The sequence below is a fragment of the Arvicanthis niloticus genome, chromosome 2 (assembly GCF_011762505.2).
Source record: "Arvicanthis niloticus isolate mArvNil1 chromosome 2, mArvNil1.pat.X, whole genome shotgun sequence".
Classification (NCBI taxonomy): domain Eukaryota; kingdom Metazoa; phylum Chordata; class Mammalia; order Rodentia; family Muridae; genus Arvicanthis; species Arvicanthis niloticus.
This window is the reverse complement of record NC_047659.1, coordinates 29,532,687-29,554,017: the sequence shown is the minus strand read 5'-3', so window position 1 is coordinate 29,554,017 and position 21,331 is coordinate 29,532,687. Positions and strand designations below refer to the sequence as shown.

Here is a 21,331-nt window from a genome sequence, read left to right as displayed (position 1 = left end):
GTAGATTTTTCACTGAGGAATTTAATTATAATTTAGTTAACAAATATACTTCCTCTACGAAGGGCACTTGGAACAGTACTGTGCAAGCCCATGGATTTTGACACATAGCATTTATCACAACACACTGGCTGCAGAGTACATACCATAAGAAAAATGGCTACACTTCACACAACCTAGTTTAAATGTATGGGAGTTGAAAAATTATTATAACAACTCTTTTAAAAAAAAAAATCAACGTGGGCCTAGGACAGCACTAGTAAATGGGAACGAGAAATCTAATTTATTATGTTTTCTCTATGTGGAAGGACTTGTAGCATTTTAATATGAAGCACAGCTAAATGTGGACTGTGAACCCACTGAGTCTAGTGAATGAAGAATTTCAGTCATCTGGCCCCATACCATTGTAATATCCAGCACTAAGCTAGGGCGGGCTACCCTATGCTATGCTATGAAACAGATAACATGTCCCTTTTCCAGAGGAGGAGACTGGTTCACAGTAATATAGGAGCTGGGAAATGCATCGTGGAGGTAGCATGTAGCTCCAGGACTCACTAGACACCCCCCCCCACCCCCCCAGAGAATCTCTAGCTACAAGTCATTATTCTAGGATGCCAGGAAGTGCATGCTGGGATTTCCTGAAGGGCTGAAATAGTGAGTGCCCTCCCCTGAGACCCAAGCTGCCCCTGCAGTCAGTCAGCAAACTCATATGGCAGTCTCTACGCTTTGAAAACTGTCTCAGAGGACTAGTGCTCAACTCCTTGCCATTGTTTCTTTAAAACAATGACGACGACAACAACAACATCAGCATCAAAAACCATTTTGTTTGTTTTCTGGACAGGGCTTACTGCATGTGTATAGAGTTCAGAGGATGATTGCTGGGGTTGATTCTCTTCCTTCATGTGGGTTCTGGGGCTTGAACTCAGATTGTCAGGCTTGGTAGCAAGTACCTTATCCACTGAACCATCTCAGTCACCCAATCTACCACTTCTTAAAGAATCTCACTGTCTCTCTATCTTTGTATATATGTGTCACACACACACACACACACACACACACACACACACAGAGAGAGAGAGAGAGAGAGAGAGAGAGAGAGAGAGAGAGAGAGAGAGAGAGCGCTTGACTGACCAACTCACTGGGATGGAACACGGCCTTTGCACGTGTTTAGCAAAGGCTTTCCTACTGAGCTATAACCCCAGCCCTTTATTTTACTTCGTATTTTGAGACAGGGTCTTACTAAGCTATTCAAGTTGGCCTTGAGTGTACTGTGTAGCCTAGGCAGACCTCAGTCCCCTTAAGATCTGGGATTACAGCCCATACCACTAAGCCTGACTCTTGTCTTAATTTTACTTTGCTTTCGCATGTGTGCAGTAGACAGCAGATTCTCCGGTTAGTGGCTAGATCTATGTGTTTCAAGACTGTCTGAGTATGCTTCATCAAACATGGCAAACAAATAACTAGTCCTCTCAGTACCTCTCCTGTGCAAATGTCATCATCTATGCAAATACCAGCTTCTAATGCCAGCTCAAGGCAATGGTTGCTGTTCCCTTGGGAGTTAAAGGCGAGCCTTAGGGTTGGGCTGGGTGTGCGCATGTGCAGGTTGTTGTCCTTTGTTATTGGGGGTTTGATTTGGTTTGGTTTTGGAGGGTGAGGTAGATAACTTTTAAATAAGATCCTTCAGCTTTCATCTGTCCTTCTAGTGTGAGTACTGGGTGGCACTGGGCATTCCCCAGTCCTTTGGGGATGTTGCCAGAGTCAGTGGTGCTGCTGATCAGAGCACCCTCTGGGCACAGACTTCAGCTGTGGAAATCCCTGTTTTCTTTATCAAGTTTTTTTTCTCTTCCCTGTAAACATTAACCCCATAAATTGGCTGCTGTGGGGCAATGTCTGAAGTTTTGATGATGGAAAAGTCCAAGTGGTATTGACGTGGAAACCAGAATATCGTTTTACTAATGTGGCATGCTGCTTGGCTTTGTCGAAATCTAGACAAACCGGTGATACCAAAACAGGTGGGGTTTAGCCCTCATAGCAGCCCAAGTTTCCCTTGTCACTGACATGCCTAGAATGCGCAAGTGAGAATGGGAGACAACTTCAGTTCGTGAGCAATTATCATCTTTGTATCTAGCTAGCACCAAGCAAGAGAAAGGGCTGGATGACATGTCCTTCTTATTGTGGTTTGGTTCCTAATCCTGATCGCATCGAAACATGGTCCTTTACAACATTGCTGCCGTCCACATAACACAGATGCTTGACTGTATCAGCAGTAAGGCGGTGTGTGCATCAACATCCATGCCAACGAATGGAACTCACTCACGATTCTGTCACGACTGTGATAGCGTAAGAAGCTACATTTCACCTCACTTAAGCCTTCTGCGTTCTTTCCCCAGGGGTCAGCAGATTCCTATACAAGCAGGCCATCGGACTCCGATGTCTCTTTGGAAGAGGACCGGGAAGCGATTCGGCAAGAGCGAGAACAGCAAGCAGCTATCCAGCTTGAGAGAGCGAAGGTGACTTTCATCCTTTTCTTTAATTGAGAGCTGTCATGTTGCACAGCGTCTGTGCTCAGCATTTCCACCTTACATCTGTCTTGGGGTTTCTGATAAAGCACTGACCAAAAGCAACGTGGGGAGGAAAGGGTTTATCAGTTTACAACTCTGGTCACACTCATCAGTGACAGAAAGCAGCGCAGAACAGGAACCTGCAGGCAGGTATTGAAGCTATGGAGAAACTCTACTTATTTGGCTGGCTCTCTATGGCGTACTTTGCCTACCCACTCAGGGCCACCCGCCTAAGGGTGAGACTGCTCACAGTGGGCTGAGCACATCCACATCAGTCATAAGTCAGGTAAATGTTCCATGGGCTTGCCTACAGGCTAATTTGCTAGGAGCGTGTTTGTAATGGACATTGCCTCTTTTCAAATGACTCTAGCTTATGTCAAGGTGATATACAGGCAGCCAGCATGTATCGCTCTGGAGTATTCATTTTCCAGCCATCCCGCCAAAGCTTCAGATCGCAAGGCTGTCTGTTGTATGTGCTCTTCACAGAAGTTAGTGGTATCTGCAAGGGTCCATTTCCTGTGGGCCTTTGCCTTTTTCTGTTTGATTTAGTGGTAATTATTGGTCCTTCCCTAACCTAGCAGTGTGGCAATATCAAACTACCTCACGGAGTATTGACAGAGAAGCTTCTGAGCTGCTAGCCTGAGTCCTCTGTTCTTGACCCCTCCCCTTCACTGCCTAGCCTCTGTTATACACCAAACAGGCACCGCCATGCTGTGGACCAAGTCACTGCTTCTGTTCTGCGGTTTCTAGATATCAGATTCCCACCTCAAGTTCAGTACAGAGTTCAGAAGGTTTGCTTGTTTGTTTGAGAAGGGGTCTACTACACTGCCCATTCTGGTCTTGAACTTGTGGACTTAATAGCTGGGCTGCAGACTGCAGACGTGCACCATCACACCTGGTTAAGCCCTTTGAACAACTCAAACAAAAACAGCAAAAATGAGTGGCAGAATCACTAGCCAATATAGGCTTCAGATCCTCTTCCAGAAGACACAGGATGCAGCAGGAAACCAACTGCAGTTGAATTTTAGGACCATGGAAGACACGAGAGCTCTTCCATCCCTCCTAGATCTTTCTGATTTATTTCTCAAAGCATAGACCCTTTCGGCAAATTAAGTTTTATGCACAATAAGAACATAGGAGACAGGGTTTATGGCTAGCCCGTCTGCTTGCTTCCATAGCCAACTCTAGTAGTGGGTACCTTTCTGGATTTTAAACTCAAGCCCAGATAAAGTTAATTTCCTTCCTTTTCTGGTTTATGATAAAATGCTTCAGAGATTGAAGCAAGAGAAGAGTGACACAGATGAACGAGGGGCTGACATCTACACAGTCTGTGTCTGTGCTGACAGGAGGGCATCTGCATAGGGCCTGGGAGGGGACAAAGAGGTCCTGATATGGGTTCTGCCTCAACTGTTGATATTCCCAGAGCAAATAAATAAACCCATAGCAAAGCTGTCCAGAAGCTTGGAGACCTTGTTGCTAGTTCTTGTTTTGAAAATGTCCCTCACCATCTGGTTCATTACCGTGTGGTCACCTAAACTGCGGTGGCAGGACCATAGCCTAGACTGGTGGCTGGCTTAACCCCAACAGGCTGCACCTGCTCAGGAGCACTTTGCCAGCAAGAGTTCATATACGAGTTTAAAACCAACCTTTAGAAGCTAGGAAGAAGATACAGGTGAAAAGCCTGTTCGTTAGGTTTATCCCACATTGGCCCCTTTCCTCCTGGCATGACAAGATGTTTATCTACAAAAGATCTCAGGTTTTCAGATCTGAGGCTCTTTCAAAAATCCTTGTCTTTCACCCACCCACCCTCAAATTTATAGTACCCAGTGTCCATTTCCTAGCATATGTTTTTACTTATTCGTGTGTGTGTGTGTGTGTGTGTGTCTGTGTCTGTGTACTCATGAGTGCGCATATGCATATTTGTGTGCATGTATGTGGAGGTCAGAGGTTAATGTCTTTTCCTAATCACCCTCCACCTTAATATTTGAGACAGGCCTATTAGTGAACCTGGAGTTCACCATTTGTCTAGACTGCCTGGGGCCAGCCAGTGCCAGAAATCCTCCTGTCTCTGCCTCCCCAAAGCTGGAATTAAAGATGTACACGTCTGCAGCCCGCTTTTGTCACAGATGCTGGGAATCTGAATTCAGTTCCTTGTTCTTGTGTAGCAAGTACTTCAACAACAGAGCTGTCTTCCTAGCACTTCCCTCGCCCGGTATACATGTCCTGCATCCCACAGTTGGGAGACTGTCTGTGACAGGTTAAAATAAATAAACAGCGTGTGGGAGTGGAGAACGGAGCTGACTGCCTCACCTCTGTGCATCCCTCCCCAGTCCTTTTGGGGCTGGTTCTTTATTGAGGATGCTGGGAAGTGCTGCAGAAAGAAAATGGCTGGGCCTCTGAGAGGAATGAGTCACTCCCGGAGTCATCTCTGCAGATCTCTGGATGTGACCAGCAACTATAAAACCCAGAGGAGAGCTCTCTCTGGAAAGTGATTTCCTTGTTGCCTGGAACCATCATTCATCCTATGACATGTTTCAATAGGAAAATGCTTCTCTCTTGTCCTCTCTCCCTCCCTCCTCATTCTGCACTTCTGTCTCCAGTCCAAACCTGTAGCGTTCGCGGTGAAAACGAACGTGAGCTACTGCGGTGCCCTGGATGAGGATGTGCCCGTTCCCAGCACAGCCATCTCCTTTGACGCCAAGGACTTTCTTCACATTAAAGAGGTAAATGTAGAACACACTGCACCTTGGCACCTGCCAAAAAGCTATAGCTGGGAGTCAGCCTGTGCCAAGCCCACAGGAGAGGTGACCCAAAGAGCTGCCCGTGTGGAGCCTCAGTCCGTTAATGCCTTGGGCCTCCGCATCCTTTCATCTCACTGAGATTGAGAGGCTGAGGTCATCACCTGCATTGCCACACACTCCAGTGCAGAGCTCACCCAACACTTAGAATGATAGGATGGATTTTGGATTTTATACCACACACACATATTCTCTCTCTCTCTCTTTCTCTCTCTCTCTCTCTTTCTCTCTCTCTTTCTTTCTCTCTCTGTCTCTCTGACTCTTTCTCTGTCTCTCTGCCTCTCTCTTTCTCTGTCTCTCTGTTTCTCTCTGTCTCCATTTCTGTCTCTGTATCTCTCTGTCTCTGTATCTCTCTGTCTCTGTTTCTCTCTGTCTCTATCTTTCTGTCTCTGTCTCTTTCTCTGTCTCTCTGTCTCTCTGTCTTTGTCTTTCTATGTCTCTCTCTGTCTCTTTCTGTCTCTCTGTCTGCCTCTGTCTTTGTCTCTGTCTCTGTCTATCTGTCTCTATCTCTGTCTATCTCTCTGTCTCTTTCCCTGTCTCTCTGTCATTGTCTCTCTGTCTCTGTCTCTGTCTCTCTCTCTCTCTCTCTCTTTGTGTGTGTGTCTGTGTGTGTGTGTGTGTGTGTGTGTGTGTATCTTGGGAATCAAACTCAGGGTCTAGTGGAGACTACAGAGCCATGGACCTATGGATCTAACCTAGGAAAGCAAGAGTTTGGTAGCAGCAGTAACAAGGAGGGATTTTTTTTTTTTTTTTTTTTTTACAGAAGGATATTATCATTAAAGACACTGAACTATGGCTCTGAAATAGTTAAAGGTGAGAAAGGGGCAGAGGACTCTAGGAAACAAACAGCTTCAGGGGTTGAGAATATAAAGAGGACTTGGAGGTTCAGTGTAGAAAGGTAGAATAATAAAATAATACGACAAAATCTCAAGTTCTCTGTGGAGCCTAGTTACAGTGTAGTTCTGCTTTGTATCAGGCACTGTGCTAGGCGTTGGAGGATGAGATACAAGGACCACTGATGGCCCTTATGAGCCATCAGGCACTCTGAGTCTGAGGGCAGAGTGAATAATATTCGTGATTTCTGTATGTAGAAAAGAAAAAACTGGACTCATATCCCGAAAGTTCCCAGAAAGAAAAGGAGACCTCAGTATGGAGGAAGCATCAGAACTGGACACAGGGTGGCATGGGGGTGGCGGCGGTCAACTGAAAGCACCACAGCATGGCCAGAGAGCAGTAGAAGTAAAACAGAAGAGGCCATGTTCACGGTTCAAGACATAGAGCCTTCCTTTTGGCTGTGCCCGGGTTGAATTCAGGGCCAAGTGTGCACCAGACAAGCACTTTTGCTGAGCTGTTAGCCCCAGCCCTAAGGGAACATCTTGCACCAGGGCAAGAAGACTGGTCCTTGTCACTAGACAGTAGGGCTGGAAAGAAGTTTGGAATAAAGCAGAGATGTGCTCAGCCTTGTGTGTGGGGATGAGAGAGCTGTGATGGGCAAGGGAGGGGGCGGTGCATAGGGCCGCAGAGACTGAGCAGTCGCTGGGCAGCTTAGAGGAAGGGTGAAGGGTCAGACAGAAGGGATTTGGGTATCCCACTCCACTACGTGTAGCAGAGAAAGCAAGAGAGGGAGAAATAAAGGGAAGGTGGTCCGATTGTTGACGTGATTTGGGATTACAGGAAGCAGCAGCAGCCTCTAGAGGCAGAAAGGGGCCCAGACGTTGCAGTGCATGGCCGTGAATTTACATTTGAACACGTTATGTCTGGACTATGGCCCCCTCAGCATCTGAGTGGTTGAATTTCGCTCATGATTTTCACCAGAAGCAACTAAGCCATTTTTGTGAGTTGCGAGCATTCACCCTTTCAAAGGTGAAGCAAACTTTAAGAGCAAGGGACATTCTTCCACACATACCAACCTTGCGGTATTGTATTGCTTTTTATATTGTACTAGTATTCTAGTTTTTTATTAATACTTATTTTAATTGGACATATTTATGTGATCATTTGATACATATTACATGTAATAGGTCACAATGAAATCAGCATAGCTAACACTTTGGGCTCTTTAAACTTAAAATAATAAAGTTTTCGGAGGTAGAATATGATATTTTCAAACATGTATGAAGCCTGTCCTGGCCAAGTTGGGGTAATATTTGCATCTGCATAGAGGCACTTTGTGTGGCACCTTTGAGCTGCTCTGAGAGTACTTCTTGCATCTTGTGGGCAGCGTTTGGGTCTGAGAGCTGTTGATCAGGGGATTTTCCTTCAGTCTGGCAGCTCCGTTTCCTTTTGTAGTGTCTGAGCTAGTGATCGTGTATGGATCAGAGCCACTGTTTTCAAATCTTGCAGATCAGATTTTAAAAAAAAGGCTTAGAAAGAGAACAGGCTAATCACTTTAGGGAAATCAAAAACGGGGAAGACTGGAACAGTGCGAAGGGGCCTTTCCAGAAAGCTGGCTCAACCTCTGAGACGTCAGCAACCCAGATGGGCTAGCTTCTGTAGCAGGCTGATTGCTTCCTGTCCAGCCATCTCTCAAGCAACGTTCTAAGTGCTTTCTCGGGGTTAAAGGTCAAGAATAGCCACAATGGTGCCAGTCCCAAAGCCAAACAGAGAGAGCCTTCAGCCTGGACTCTGCACAGCGCCTTGCTCCCCAGGGGCCAGAGAACTTTGACTGACTTTGAGTAGGAGGCTCAGTGTTCTTTAGCTGTTTCCTAGAACTACAGGAAACCACTTTGAGAAGTTGCATCAGCCATCTCAGGCAGCCCTTTAAGGTCACTGGGGTACCACTTAACAAATTAGTATCCTGGTGGGCTGACTTAATTTCAGGAAATAACTTAAGCCCTAGGAAACTCTGATTCATGGTCTTTGTTATCCCTGCTACCATAAAATGTAAACTCCAGACCTTATGCACCAAAGATTTCTAAAGGGCCCACTTACCTCTCCTTAATTACAAAGTAAACAGGCCTGTTATTTCAGGTGTGTTATCCTGAGTTAGTCAGGAAACTAAGACCCAGATTGTTCAAAGTTCTCTATCCCATCAGCTGACGCTCCTTTCAACTCAGACTCAGGATTGGCTGGGAGCCTGGCTTATGCAGGAGCCCTGAGCAGGAAGGGCTGAAGCCTGCTGTGTCATTGTCATTTCAGTGTGAGATTGTTACTTAGAATTATTCAAGTTACTCAGAATTGCTTGCTGTGATGACTCAGTGAGCCTTCCAGGCTTCCTTCTCACAGTACTGGAGATATGCAAATTCCACTTTCTTCTGAGCTAAGCAACTCATGCTACAGTTGGCATATATTGAAACACACACACAGACATGCACACATACACAAGCATGCATACATACATATACACATACATATACATACACACATGTATACACATACATATATACATACAAATACACATATACACACAGACAAACATACACAGATACACACATATGCACACACATACACACATATACATACAAATACACACAGACACACATATACATGTATGCACATGTACACACACATACATACTCATACACACATGTATACACATACATATATACATACAAATACACACATACACACAGACAGACATACACACATACACACAGATACGCACATATGCACACACATACACACATATACATACAAATACACACATACACAGACACACATATACATATATGCACATGTACACACACACATACATACACATACAGAGCCAAACACATACACAGGCACACATATACACCATACACACACACACACACACACATACACACACACACACACACACACACACACACACACACACAATTAAAGGCAATGAGTTTATCAACACTGATAAAGACCATAAAAGAGACTTTTGTACTCATTCCTGGGAGGTTTAAATGATATAATTTTTAATCTATTTTCTAGAAATTACTAGTAGAAACATTCCCTTGAGACAGGCTTACACTAAACTTCTGTCTGCCCTGGGCTCAGTAAATCAATAATTGTCAATATAATCTTGCTGGTACTTTAAGTAAAGCCATGCTGATAGAAAGTTACTGCACATTCATTAGAGTCTTTTGTGGACTTGTGTTCCTAACTTTGTTCATCATGAAACCAGGAAAAAATCTTGGCATTCCTGTTAGGCCCAAGCCATATAGAGATTATTTTCAAGTTGTATGTACAAGCATGTCATTTGTCCAGACTTTGTAACTTTGGACTTTTTCCTCAAATAATGGGCTGTGCCTTAATTTGAAGTCCCACATTTGAATGAGAGTCGACAGTGAACAGTACCATGTACATATCACCAGAAAGCTGGTAATGAATGACTATCCATCAAGTGTTTTACACCTAACATGTTTTACACCTGACATTGATACAGATTGTGCCTGGTGGGATCTTTGCCTTGAGGATTAAGTAGGCCTTCTTGAAAGAACCGAATGAATCCAGAGGTTAGGACCTGCTTTTGATAAGGGCTGACAAGTAAGAGTGCACATGGTTCTAACTGGCCCGCTGCCTCTGCCATAAGTAACTTACATGGAAACACAGCCTCTTGTTGCTTTGTGACTATTTTCACAGAAAATAGGACATTGCAGATGCAATGAGTTACAGTAGAGAGCGTATTTATTACTTGGGCCTTTACAAATCAAGCCCCTGGAGAATCCTCCTTTAGTCTGTGAGCTGAAAACATTTCCTCCAAGACACAAAAGCACGGTTTTTGTGGTCTCTGTGTACTGAGTGCATACTAAGCGGTAGTACACTGGACAGATACATTGTATCCCTCTGCCTCCTTGGAGTTAACTCCTCAAGTGTGGGGATAACTGAATTACTATTGAGTGCAGCTTTCCTCTCTGCTTTCCAGAAATATAACAATGACTGGTGGATAGGAAGGCTGGTGAAAGAGGGCTGTGAGATCGGCTTCATCCCAAGTCCACTGCGCCTGGAGAACATACGCATTCAACAGGAACAGAAAAGAGGCCGTTTTCATGGCGGGTAACACCCCATCTTTTTCATGAGCTAGCCTTTTCTCCTCCCTCCCTCCCTCCCTCCCTCCCTTCCTTCCCCTCTTTCTCTATATCTCTCTATCTCCTTCACTCTTTTCTTTCCCCATTTTTTTGGTGTGAAAATTGGGTAATATTGTCAAGTTTTCTTTTAATTAAAAATTGAGTAAAGCAGTTTATTCTTTTGACTCAACCTCGGTTTTCTGTTGGATTCTTCTTTAGTTCAGGAACTTGGGTTCTTTCTAACTCTCTTTGCCTGGACCCTAATGGAAACCCACTTTTAAAGCAAAGGGACATTTACCTGCACATACTCTATTCTTGAGGAGGATACAAAGGTTTCAGGTTTAACTGTTTTCACTGTGCTCTGACCCCTAGCACCTCAGAAACCCACATGAATTCCACCGTGGAAGTGGCTCAGTAAACCCATCTCCAAACCCCATTTTCTTTTTTAATTTTTAAATGATTTGTTTATTTTTAAAAATATTTTATTTATTTACATTTCAAATGTTATCCCTTTTCCCGGTTTCCCCTCTGGAACCCTCCTATCCCCTCCTCTCTCCCCCTGCTTCTATGAGGGTACTCCCTCCTCCCTGCCCTGGCATTCTGCTACACTGGGGCATCGAGCCTTCACAGGACCAAGGGTCTCTCTGCCCATTGATGCCCAACAAGGCCATCCTCTGCTACATATGTGGCTGGAGCCATGGGTTGCTCCATGTGGACTCTTCGGTTGGTGGTTTAATCCCTGGGAGCTGTGGGGGGTGGGGGGTGTCTGGTTGGTTGATGTCATTCTTCCTATGGGGTTGCAAACCCCTTCAGCCCCTTCAGAACTTTCTCTAACTCCTCCATTGGGGACCCTGTCCAATGGTTGGCTGAAAGCATCTGCCTCTGTATTTGTCAGGCTCTGGCAGAACCTCTCAGGAGACAGCTATATCAGGCTCCTGTCAGCAAGCACTTCTTGGTATCCGTAATAGTGTCTGGGTTTGGTGACTGTATATGGGATGGATCCCCAGGTAGGGCAGTCTCTGGATGGCCTTCCCTTCCGTCTCTGCTCCATACTTTGTCTCTGTATTTCCTCCCATGAGTATTTTGTTCCCTTTTCTAAGAAGGACCGAAGCACGCACACTTTGGTCTTCCTTTTTTTTGAGCTTCATGTGGTCTGTGAATTGTATCACACAGGGCCTCATTTCTCAGGACAGCTCATGTGGCAGCTGACATGATCTAGAGTTGGGGTTTTGCTTGGGTCCCTGTCAAAGACCCTGTCCCATGGGCTCAGTATGTGGTGATATGTGGACAGCCCCCAGGATCCCTTTCTCTGCCTGGGGTCCTGTGCCTTCTTCTTCTGTTTGCCCTGTGCTGATGACACTAGGGAGCTGTGACAGACCAGCCGCTAGTGGTCAAAGGAAACAGTACCAGGGTCTTCAGAGTGTTAGTGGCAGATCTCAGGAGTCTGACCACAGCTGGAGAGGAGTCCCAGCCACACTGGGTCTCAGATGCTGTGCCGATTGCTCTCTGTGAAGTACTGATTTCATATATGTTACAATTTCTTTAAAGCCTTCAGGAAGAGCAAGTTCTGCTGGTGTTATCATTGTTTTGACATAATCTTGATATATAATCCAGGCTTGTGTTCAAGAGGCAGTTCTTCTGCTCCAGCCCCACGCCCCAGTGCTAGAATCACAGCTTTGCATCACTATGTCTGGACAAAGCCATCCTTTGACTCAGTCTCTCTTCTCAGATTTTTCTTCAACTAAAAAAAAATGTGTTACTTAAGGTTCCCTTTGCTTTTCTCCTAATGGAAACCCTTCCAGAGTAATGGAAGATCAGAGAAGTACACTTAACACACCCTTCTAATGATTAATTTGTAAAAATGTTTTATCATTAATCCTCTTGTTCCCTTTGCTCTCTGCTTCTCGGCACACTGGCAACGCTTGGTCCTTCCCAGGGCCGTGGCCTCTGCCTCCTCCTTCTCTTCTTCCTCCCCTCCTCCCCCTCCTCCTCATCTTCTTCATCTTCATCCTCATCCTCTCCCTCCTTCACCTGGGGCCCTTTTTCCTCCTTTGCTTTGTCTCTTTTAGGCCCCTGTGGCACCACTCCAGTGACACCTTCCTTCCCCACCATATTTTAAGTTGTACCCACCCTGGACCCACCCACTTTCTGTATTTTCCATCTCTTTCCAACTTAATTATTCCCACTACACTTAGCTTCTCTCAGAAATATTATGTATTTACCTATTTCTCTTGTGTAGCCTTGATTATCTCCTACTGGAATACGACTCCCCATTTCTCACCATTGTTACTGTCATGAATACATGCATATATAAGTAAATATATATAGTTTACTTTGAGGCAAGAGAAACAATAAAGCCCAGGGCTCATTCATAGAGGCTCATTTGTCACACCCCTCTCTGTAGGGTATAGACAACTTCTATGTCCATAGATGGGGAAAACTAATACTCGAAGACATACCGCAGTGTGTCCCACCAGCCTGCCAGTAAGTGGCAGACCTGTTCATTGCTGGAATAGAAACATAACTGAATTACTATTGATAGAACCATTACTGTGGACAGCAGAGCAGGTCATGAACACTCTCTCTCACACACACTTTTAAGAAGAAGTTCTCCTGTTCTCTTGCTTGTTCTGAACTGCCTGGCCTCTCTGACCAGCACTTTGATGACTGGTCTCAGAGAAACACGGCACTCCAAAGAGCATCCTTACCAGGGGGATGCTTTCTGCTCAGGTTTTTGTACAGATAATTGGGAAAGAGAATTGACCAAGTATTTCCAGGTCTCAATTAGTTCTCCACTTTCTCCGAGAAATGAGGTCAGAGAGAGCATTCGAGAAGATCCTTCCCTTCTAACAGGATTTGGTATGTTGTGAATTATTTAGTAGACAGCCAAAGAACGTCTTGGATTCTCAGTTTCTGTTTTCAAAGGATCTGGGGAGTGATTCTTAAGTTCCTTTCCGTGTTCTAGGAAATCGAGCGGAAACTCTTCCTCCAGTCTGGGAGAAATGGTGTCGGGAACATTTCGAGCAACTCCCACAACTACAGGTGAGGGTCTTGCTACTGTATGTAAACGCTTTTACTGGTTTGGAAATAAAGGCTTGGTTTAAAGATTTAAAGCTTCTTTTATGTAAAATTTCCTTGCCCATTTGAATGCTATTCGATTTGGAGAGTACTGATGATATCAGAATTCAGATCATCAGTATAATTTCGAAAAATCTCATTCATCCCCTTACAGCCAGTAACTCTCCCTGTATAAACCTATCTCAAGTTCATCATTATTCTACCCAAGAACTCAAGGTACTTTAAGATTGTGCGACCAATAGAAATAAAAGTTCCTGAACTCTCATAGCAATGTTCAGCGTGTGCATGAAACTCTAGCACGTGTTGGGACCATGTTGTACATCCTGGGAGGGTTGTAGCCTAGTTGTAGCCAAGATTACCTTGTTTGTATATCTGGACATCAGACATTTTCAACTGAGCCCTAGAATTAATGCAATTGAGACAGGGTATCGCAATAAAAACTGTGTGTCTTTGGAAATTATGAAGATATTCACCGGAGAATGTTTTCTCCCATCACATTCTCTGACTCCTATAAGCTAACTTCACTCTGGCTGGTATATGTGGCTAATTCAGAGCACCCAATATCACCAATTCAGATGGAAGGCTAACACACTGCAACATTCTGGGACAGCTCTGGGGGCTTGGTCCTTGCTTGTGAGGATTCATTCTGACCTCCAGGGCTGGGATACAACCTCTAGGTGGCTTATGTAGACAGGACCTGCTGTTTGGATGGCAGCAAAGCCACCTTTGCTGACTGTGAAGTAGATTCTACTTTCTGTTTGCTGAACACTGGGCTCTGCAACCGGCTTTTCTCTTATCACCTGGAGGGGACAGGGGAAACTGGCTGTCCAAGAGTTGAGAGGAACATAGTGGAAACAGATGTATCAGTATTCAGGAGGAACACAGAACGTTTGCACTATTACCTCCTGGTTCATCAAAGTTACAAATACAAGACAATAACAACAACAACAGTAATAGGATGCTTGAGGTGATAATGGTTTTGCTTACATTGTATCATTTCTTTTTTTTTTCTTTCCTTTCCCTCCCTACATTTCCTTTAGCTAGCTTGCCTTCAGCACCACTGTGAATAGCACACCCAGTGTGGGCACACACATGCTTAATGATTAGCTGACAACTTCCAGTGTTGTTTGAGTGCCCATCCCCAGCCTCTAATGGGAAAGTCATCGGTACTGTATTTCATGTTCTCACACAGCTTGTCCAGAGCAAAGTGGCAGAGGACAGTGACCTGCTGAGGGGGTGCCAGGCAAGCAGGACAGTTACAGGGCACCTTCTCCCATCGTTTGAACTCATGTGCTATTGTTTACAGAGATTACACATTTTGATATGGCTCTTGTTGTTGTCTTTTAGCAAAACAGAAGCAGAAAGTGGTAAGTTGTGTTTCCTTTTTAAACTCCTGCTAAGGTTCCGATCCGTACCTGCCTGTGGATGTTCCGTTTCTGAGACCCACATAGCTATAAAGTGAGGGATGGACCTCCTCGGTGGGGACCCTTAGTAGTCACTGACTGAGAACTCTGGATGTTGAGGCTGTCGAGGAGAGAGGCTCAGATTTACCTTCTCACTCACGCTGACTCGTCTCTTTCAGACAGAGCACGTTCCTCCGTATGATGTTGTGCCATCAATGCGTCCTGTGGTGTTAGTGGGGCCATCACTGAAAGGTTATGAGGTACAAATTTCATCTGTTGCTCTCCTTTGCCTGACCAAGAACCCTGGGGACTATCCTTCCGACTCTAGGTCTGATTACAGGTGGAAACTGGGATAAGACAGTTCATAGTGTATGTAGGCAGTGGTGGGGAAAACTGGTAAGAACAGGATTAAATTCTGGAAATTAATCAAAAATTGCCACGTAATAAAGGAGAGAGTACAGGCTGTGGTACACATTCCAAATTTTGCCATTCTGGCTTTGTGCTTAAATGAATACAAGTGGCATGTAATGTCTAAATCTGAAGCTGGACAACCTTCAGGTCTCCCCCTAGGGTGATGTCTGATGGAGAGGAGGTATTTAGTGTACATTTGTTGTATGACTTAATGACTTTCTCAAGGCAGATCTAAGATTCCCATCTCTCTTTCTCTGAGTTGGAAATGTCAGGTGATGAGCAGGAAAGTCATGAAGAAAAATATTAATTTCCAGACAAGGAGAATACCCAACACACACAGGCAAGCGGGGCAGCAGAGCCTGGTGCCAACTTTGAGACAATCCACTGCTCATCGCTAGAGGCATAACTCAGCTACACGAAGATGGCCAGCATCCTCGTGCATAGCGGGCTTATGCCCTCATGGAGGCAGAGCCACATCCTGAAGGAATAGGAAGGAGGGTTTGCCTGGGGTTCTGGTGAAAACTATAGGTTCATGCCTCCGCATCCTGGAGAACCAGCACGGGGAGACTGTAGCAGTTATGTCTGATTATCATGACCGTCTGCCCTCTGAGACCCACTGCAGCTGCCTGGATATCACGGGGTCTTTCCTCGGTCACTGTGTCCTTTGCTTCCACCTCTCTCACTTTTGACTTCTCTTTCTCTCTGTCTCCCTCCCTCTCTCTGTTGTGTTTGCCTCGTTCTTTTTTTTTTCTCACCTCTGCAAAGGTAACAGACATGATGCAGAAAGCCCTCTTTGATTTCCTGAAGCACAGGTTTGATGGGAGGTGAGACATACAGATGTTTTTGTCTTTTGATTTCTTTTTTTCCTTAACTGAACAAGTGTGATGAACTGACTTGTGGATCTGTTTGCAACCATCACAGAAGTCTAGTACTTAACCTGAGCTCAGTGTTCCAGGAGGATGTACCTGGAACAGCCTTGAAAATATGAAGTATGGCTTGAGGCCCCCAAGGACAGAAGGGCCTGGAAAGGGAAATTAATCCATTTGTTGGGTATAATGCATATTTTTGTTTATTTTCTCTCTTATTAGTGAGTTCATACCAAACTGGTTTTCATGAAGAAATTGGATAAAAATGTTTGTTTCTGATGACTCTAACTCACTGGTCATGTCGGGTAGTATCCGGGAACTATGCATGTGTGTAAATGTATCTATTCACGTGTGTGTGATTCACAGGTCTAAATTATACATCTGGCTTTGTAAAAATGACACGCTGCAAACAACCTCCTAAAGAGGGAGCAGTCATCACTTGGACACAGGCTTCAGGGTCACTATTAAAGGCAGCTACACTTATTTGCATGTTATTTTTAGAAATAACTTTGTTGTGTTTTTAGGTCTATTTTTGTACTTATCCTACTACAAGCCATTATCAATATATCCGAGCCCTCAAATAGTTTTCTGCTTCAGTTCTGTGGACAACGTCTAGAGCTCTCAGGTTTTCTAGAGAAGTGACGAAGATCTGCATTGACTTACCCATGAGAGCCTGCTTGTCCTCAGTGTGGAACGTGGTCTATGCACAGACAGTCACCTGAGAAACTGAACATTTGTCGGAAGTGAATTATATAGTGCACATTGAGAAACTTGAAAAATGCATCAAGGTTATCACTTTAAACCAAATAGTTCCTTTCAAAAGTCTTTAAATACTTTGAAATAGAATTTAGAGTTTAAGTAATACAGCATTTAAAGAAAAGGCGAACACAGTCGTGCTTTAAGTACAAATCGTGTAAATAGAAAACTTAAGTACAAATATATAGAATTTCATAAAAATATGTATAGATACTTATAATTTGCCAAAGAAAAGCCTTCTGTGTAATCATGTGAAAATAAACACTGACGTCTAAGACTAGATACAATATAAGGAAGCTGAGGGGCTGGGCGGGGCAGTGGTAAGAGTGCTCATGACCAAACATAGAGCCTGAGTTTAAATACCCAGCACTCACATGAAAAGCAGCATTGACTCTCCTGTGCCTACAACCTCACTGCTGTGTAGGAAGGGAGAAGAGCCACATGAGGGCTTGCTGGCGCTGGGTCATAAAAGACTGTTTCAGATGAATAAGGTGGCGAGGAACAGATTGGGATTCCCAGTGTCTTCAATTGTGAGCACCTACATACAACACACACACACACACACAACACACATACACACGTGTGTGCATACTGCATACATACTTACACACATGCATATACATACACACACAAGACATACAACATACACATACCACATATACACTTACACACATATACACACAACATGCACATACAACACATATACACATGAACACACATAACACATGCACACACACCACATACATACTTACACAATGCATGCACAGCACATACACACACAAACACACATATACACACATACCACATGCACACATACATACATACACCACATACACACTTACACAATGCATAGAGATCACATACACACACAAACATACACATACAACACACACAATACATACACACTTATACACACACACACACGCACACACACACACAAAGCTGTGATTTTACTTCCAATAATTGAGAATTGCATTGAAGAAATGGGAATGCTTGTCTGCCATTAGGTGGATTTCTAAGTATATGATTGAATTTAGGCCAGATCACCTTACTAATAGACCTCCCAGATGCATAATGGTTTGAACACACTAGAAGCTTAATTTTACTCACTAAATGATCAGAGGCAGGGCTTCCTGTTGGGAAAGAACAGGTAAGTGGTGAGGGGAATCTCAGGTAGAATGTTTGCTTCACCTTGCATTTGGGGCCCTTGGCCTTTGGCTTGAGTTCTCCAGTCAGCTAAAAGAGAAAGGGCCTCTAGGGCCTGCAAATAGCACACACACAAAAGCTCATTTCATTGGCTAGAACTTTGTTGTGCTGTGTTCTTAGCTGCAAAGGAGAGTGGGAAGGACAATTTAGCTGTATACCTCAGATGAAAAAAAAAAGAGAAAAAAAAAAAGAGAAAACAAAGTTCGTCTTTGCCATAATCTAGTGGGCACACGGGGTTGGTTAAAAGGGGAAGGCATGATTATATCCTAGCCCTCCCCCCCCCAGAAGACAGGTGGAAAGTTAAGCTGTCTCAGAGGAAACAAGAGAAACAAAATGAATATTAGAACCTTGACAGAGGGAACATGAGTTTTTTTTTTTTTTTTTTTTTTTTTTTTTTTTTTTAATTCTAATCTCTCCTCCAATAGCCATCATCAGATAGACAGCCAGCCCTCTTCTGTCTAGAAGGTTCTGGATACTAGGGAATTCATGTCCTAAAAATGTATTACAAAAAAACCCCAGCTAAACCTGAACTCTAACTTAGCAGTGGAAGTCTATGTCTTGTTCCGTGGTATTCTGGGCCATCACTCTGACCCACAGGTGCCTCTGTAGATGGAAGGCAGCTAACATGAGAGGCTGGGTCTGCTCTTCTTGGTTGCATATGCACATTCCTTTCAGCTCTGTGTGGACTCATTGGTTTTAACCTGGGGTGCCGTCACTGTCCTGAGCAGTGCCCCCCACCTCTAATTCCATCATAACCTTTGATGGGAATGAAGCCCATCCTGTAACTCAGCTTACACTTGTGTTAGATTGTTTTGGTTCCACATGACATTCCTACAAACAGTGTTGGTAAAGGTTGGAAACAGCATTGGTGAGAACAAGAAACTACTTCAGAATGTTTGGCAGAGGGCAAGCTGAGTGGCTTAGTTGCTGTGTTAGGGGAGACTGATACCATCTTTAATCCCAAGGCCGTAGAAGAGGTTGTTCATTTAGTTGCAGCACAGGCTTGTCTTGAGTCAAGTAGAATTTACCTGACTCAGTCACTGTATCTACACTATTAAAGCTTCTTTCAGATTAAAGATAGAATTAAAATTTCAATGCCAAGTTTTCATGGGGTCCGATGATACAGAGAGTCTGGGGGTGGTGAGATCTGGAAGCAGCTAAAGCAACAGCTGGAGACAGAGGCAGGCCTGGAAGAGTCTGATGCATAGGCTTGGCTAGAGAGAAATGGGTAATAAAGATGGGGGGCGGGGCAGGGAGAGTGAACTTGCTTTCAGGTAATGAGAAGACAGTACTGAAGAAAATCCCTGTGCGCCCACTGCAGAGTGACTAGATGGTTAGATAAGGAACAAGTTGGCTGGGAGCTCCTCATAGGTGCTAGCACATCTTCTGTGTGGGAGATGCTGTGTTTTGAACTGTGACAATCTGCTATGTTGTGTTTTTACCAATTAATAAAAGAAGGGAAAACAGCGCAGAGTCTTGAGTTGAAATCAGCCAGGAGAGCAATTCCACCGAAGACGCTGGCACAGTGAAACCGTGTAAACAACAGTCCAACGGACGCCTGTCCAGAGTAGCTATGACTACAGTATGGTAGACTTCATGGTCAGAGGATGCCCTGCGGCTTTCAGGAAGAGCAAATTAGAGATCCATGAGTTAGAAGGCTTTCCTGTTCAACACCGCATTTCAGATCCTGATTCCGAGTCAATGCAGCGGAGTAGATAAAACCCATGTCTGACTGTAACAAGCAAAAGCTTGGATGATTTTTCTTTTCACTCTTTGGAAATGTGAGCCACTTTAGGCCTGTGTCTTACTCAGTTTGTTTGAGTCTAACTGTAACACACATAAGGAAAAATGAAAACTGTAGAACCAAGCAGCTCCTGAGAACCTACTGGATATGTCAGTGACCACATGCAAGAGTGATTCCTGTGAGTGGACTCGGTGGTACACAGCCTTCAGGGGATAAAGTAGGCCCAGAGTGTCCCTATTTCACACCCCAGACACTACCCAGGGGGTCATCTTTTCCAGTGAGGTTTGTGCTGCTCAGCCCAGCCCTGACAGGCTGAACAAGCACCTCACCGGCCACAGTTTACTGACTTACACCATAGGTTTCAAATCCCCAAAAGTTGTCATCTAGGCTTTATATATTTTATTTTATGTATTATTAATGAATTAATTTAAATTCATTAATAATTTAATTATTAATTTTTATTTTTATTAGCACATATTCAGTGTGCACAGCACTGGATTTCATAAAGACCACCTTGAGCTTTTTGACAATTAGGGAGGATCATGTTGTGTCCTGAAATCCCCAAGCAATGACATGACATCGACTAGGGAAAAAGAAGCCAGATACTGAGAATGTGAGGGACATCTTTTACTATCACAAATGCTAAGAACAATCATTTAAGAAACTGGTTTCATAAAGTGCCTTCCTTTCCCACAGCAATAATCCTCTGAGATACTAATGACAAATCGGACACCTTTTTATGAATTACAGGATGAGGCTCAAAAAGACTGTAATTTGTCCTTGAGCATGAAAATCAAAAGAACAGTAGAAGGGACCCTGCGTCTCCCTCGCCACCCTGTTCAGCCAGCTTTGGAACATTTTCCCATGTGGGCAGTAGGAATTTAAAAATATGTATTATACTGAATGACCTTTCTGCTAATTAGGTGGACTAGAGAAGGATCTTCCAGCTATTACATTAGCAATGAGGGAATACTAATTCAATTTGAATGGATATGTTGTAACTGAAAGAAATATCTTCCTATAGAAAAATCCACAGAGGGGCAGATGAAGTAGCTCTGCAGATAAAGGCATGTGCCACCGAGCCCGGCATCTTGCATTCTATCCCTGGGCCTCACGTGATAAGCAGAGAGAATGGACTTCTGGAAGGCATCTGACCTCCGTTAGCACACTATGGCCTGTGCATGCCTTCTGCCAGCCCACCGTATACAAATAAGAATCTAAAAAGAAAATGAAGAAAACCTCCAGAAAAATGAAGACTCAGTGTCGTCAATCAAGAGAGATTCTGAAGTAGAGGCTTGCAGCAGCAGGCAGGGTGCAGACTTGCTGGATTTAGAGAATGGTTTTGCTGGGTTTCAGGGACATTCGCTGCTACAGGAAGGAGGGAAGGAAGGAAGGAAGGAAGGAAGGAAGGAAGGAAGGAAGGAAGGAAGGAAGAAGTAGGGATGAGGGAGAGAGGGAAGGACAGAGGGAGGGAAGAAGGAAAAGGCTGTAGTGGAAACTCAGACAGATATTAAGCTCACTTCATTCAAATC

General features: G+C 44.2%; 1 protein-coding gene across 5 annotated transcripts in view; it reads left to right on the top strand.

The window, feature by feature from the left end:
• Positions 1-21,331, top strand: part of Cacnb4 (calcium voltage-gated channel auxiliary subunit beta 4) — a 244,806-nt gene that overhangs the window by 200,017 nt on the left and 23,458 nt on the right. For 4 of the 5 annotated variants that reach the window (XM_034494568.2, XM_076928741.1, XM_034494566.2 and 1 more), the window contains 7 exons: positions 2,388-2,507; positions 5,159-5,281; positions 10,194-10,324; positions 13,301-13,377; positions 14,761-14,780; positions 14,996-15,076; positions 15,993-16,051. In XM_034494568.2, the coding sequence (XP_034350459.2) occupies positions 2,388-2,507; positions 5,159-5,281; positions 10,194-10,324; positions 13,301-13,377; positions 14,761-14,780; positions 14,996-15,076; positions 15,993-16,051 (611 nt within the window). Of the gene's footprint in view, positions 1-2,387; positions 2,508-5,158; positions 5,282-10,193; positions 10,325-13,300; positions 13,378-14,760; positions 14,781-14,995; positions 15,077-15,992; positions 16,052-21,331 lie in introns of those variants that run through there. The other variant, XM_034494569.2, reaches the window with a different exon arrangement.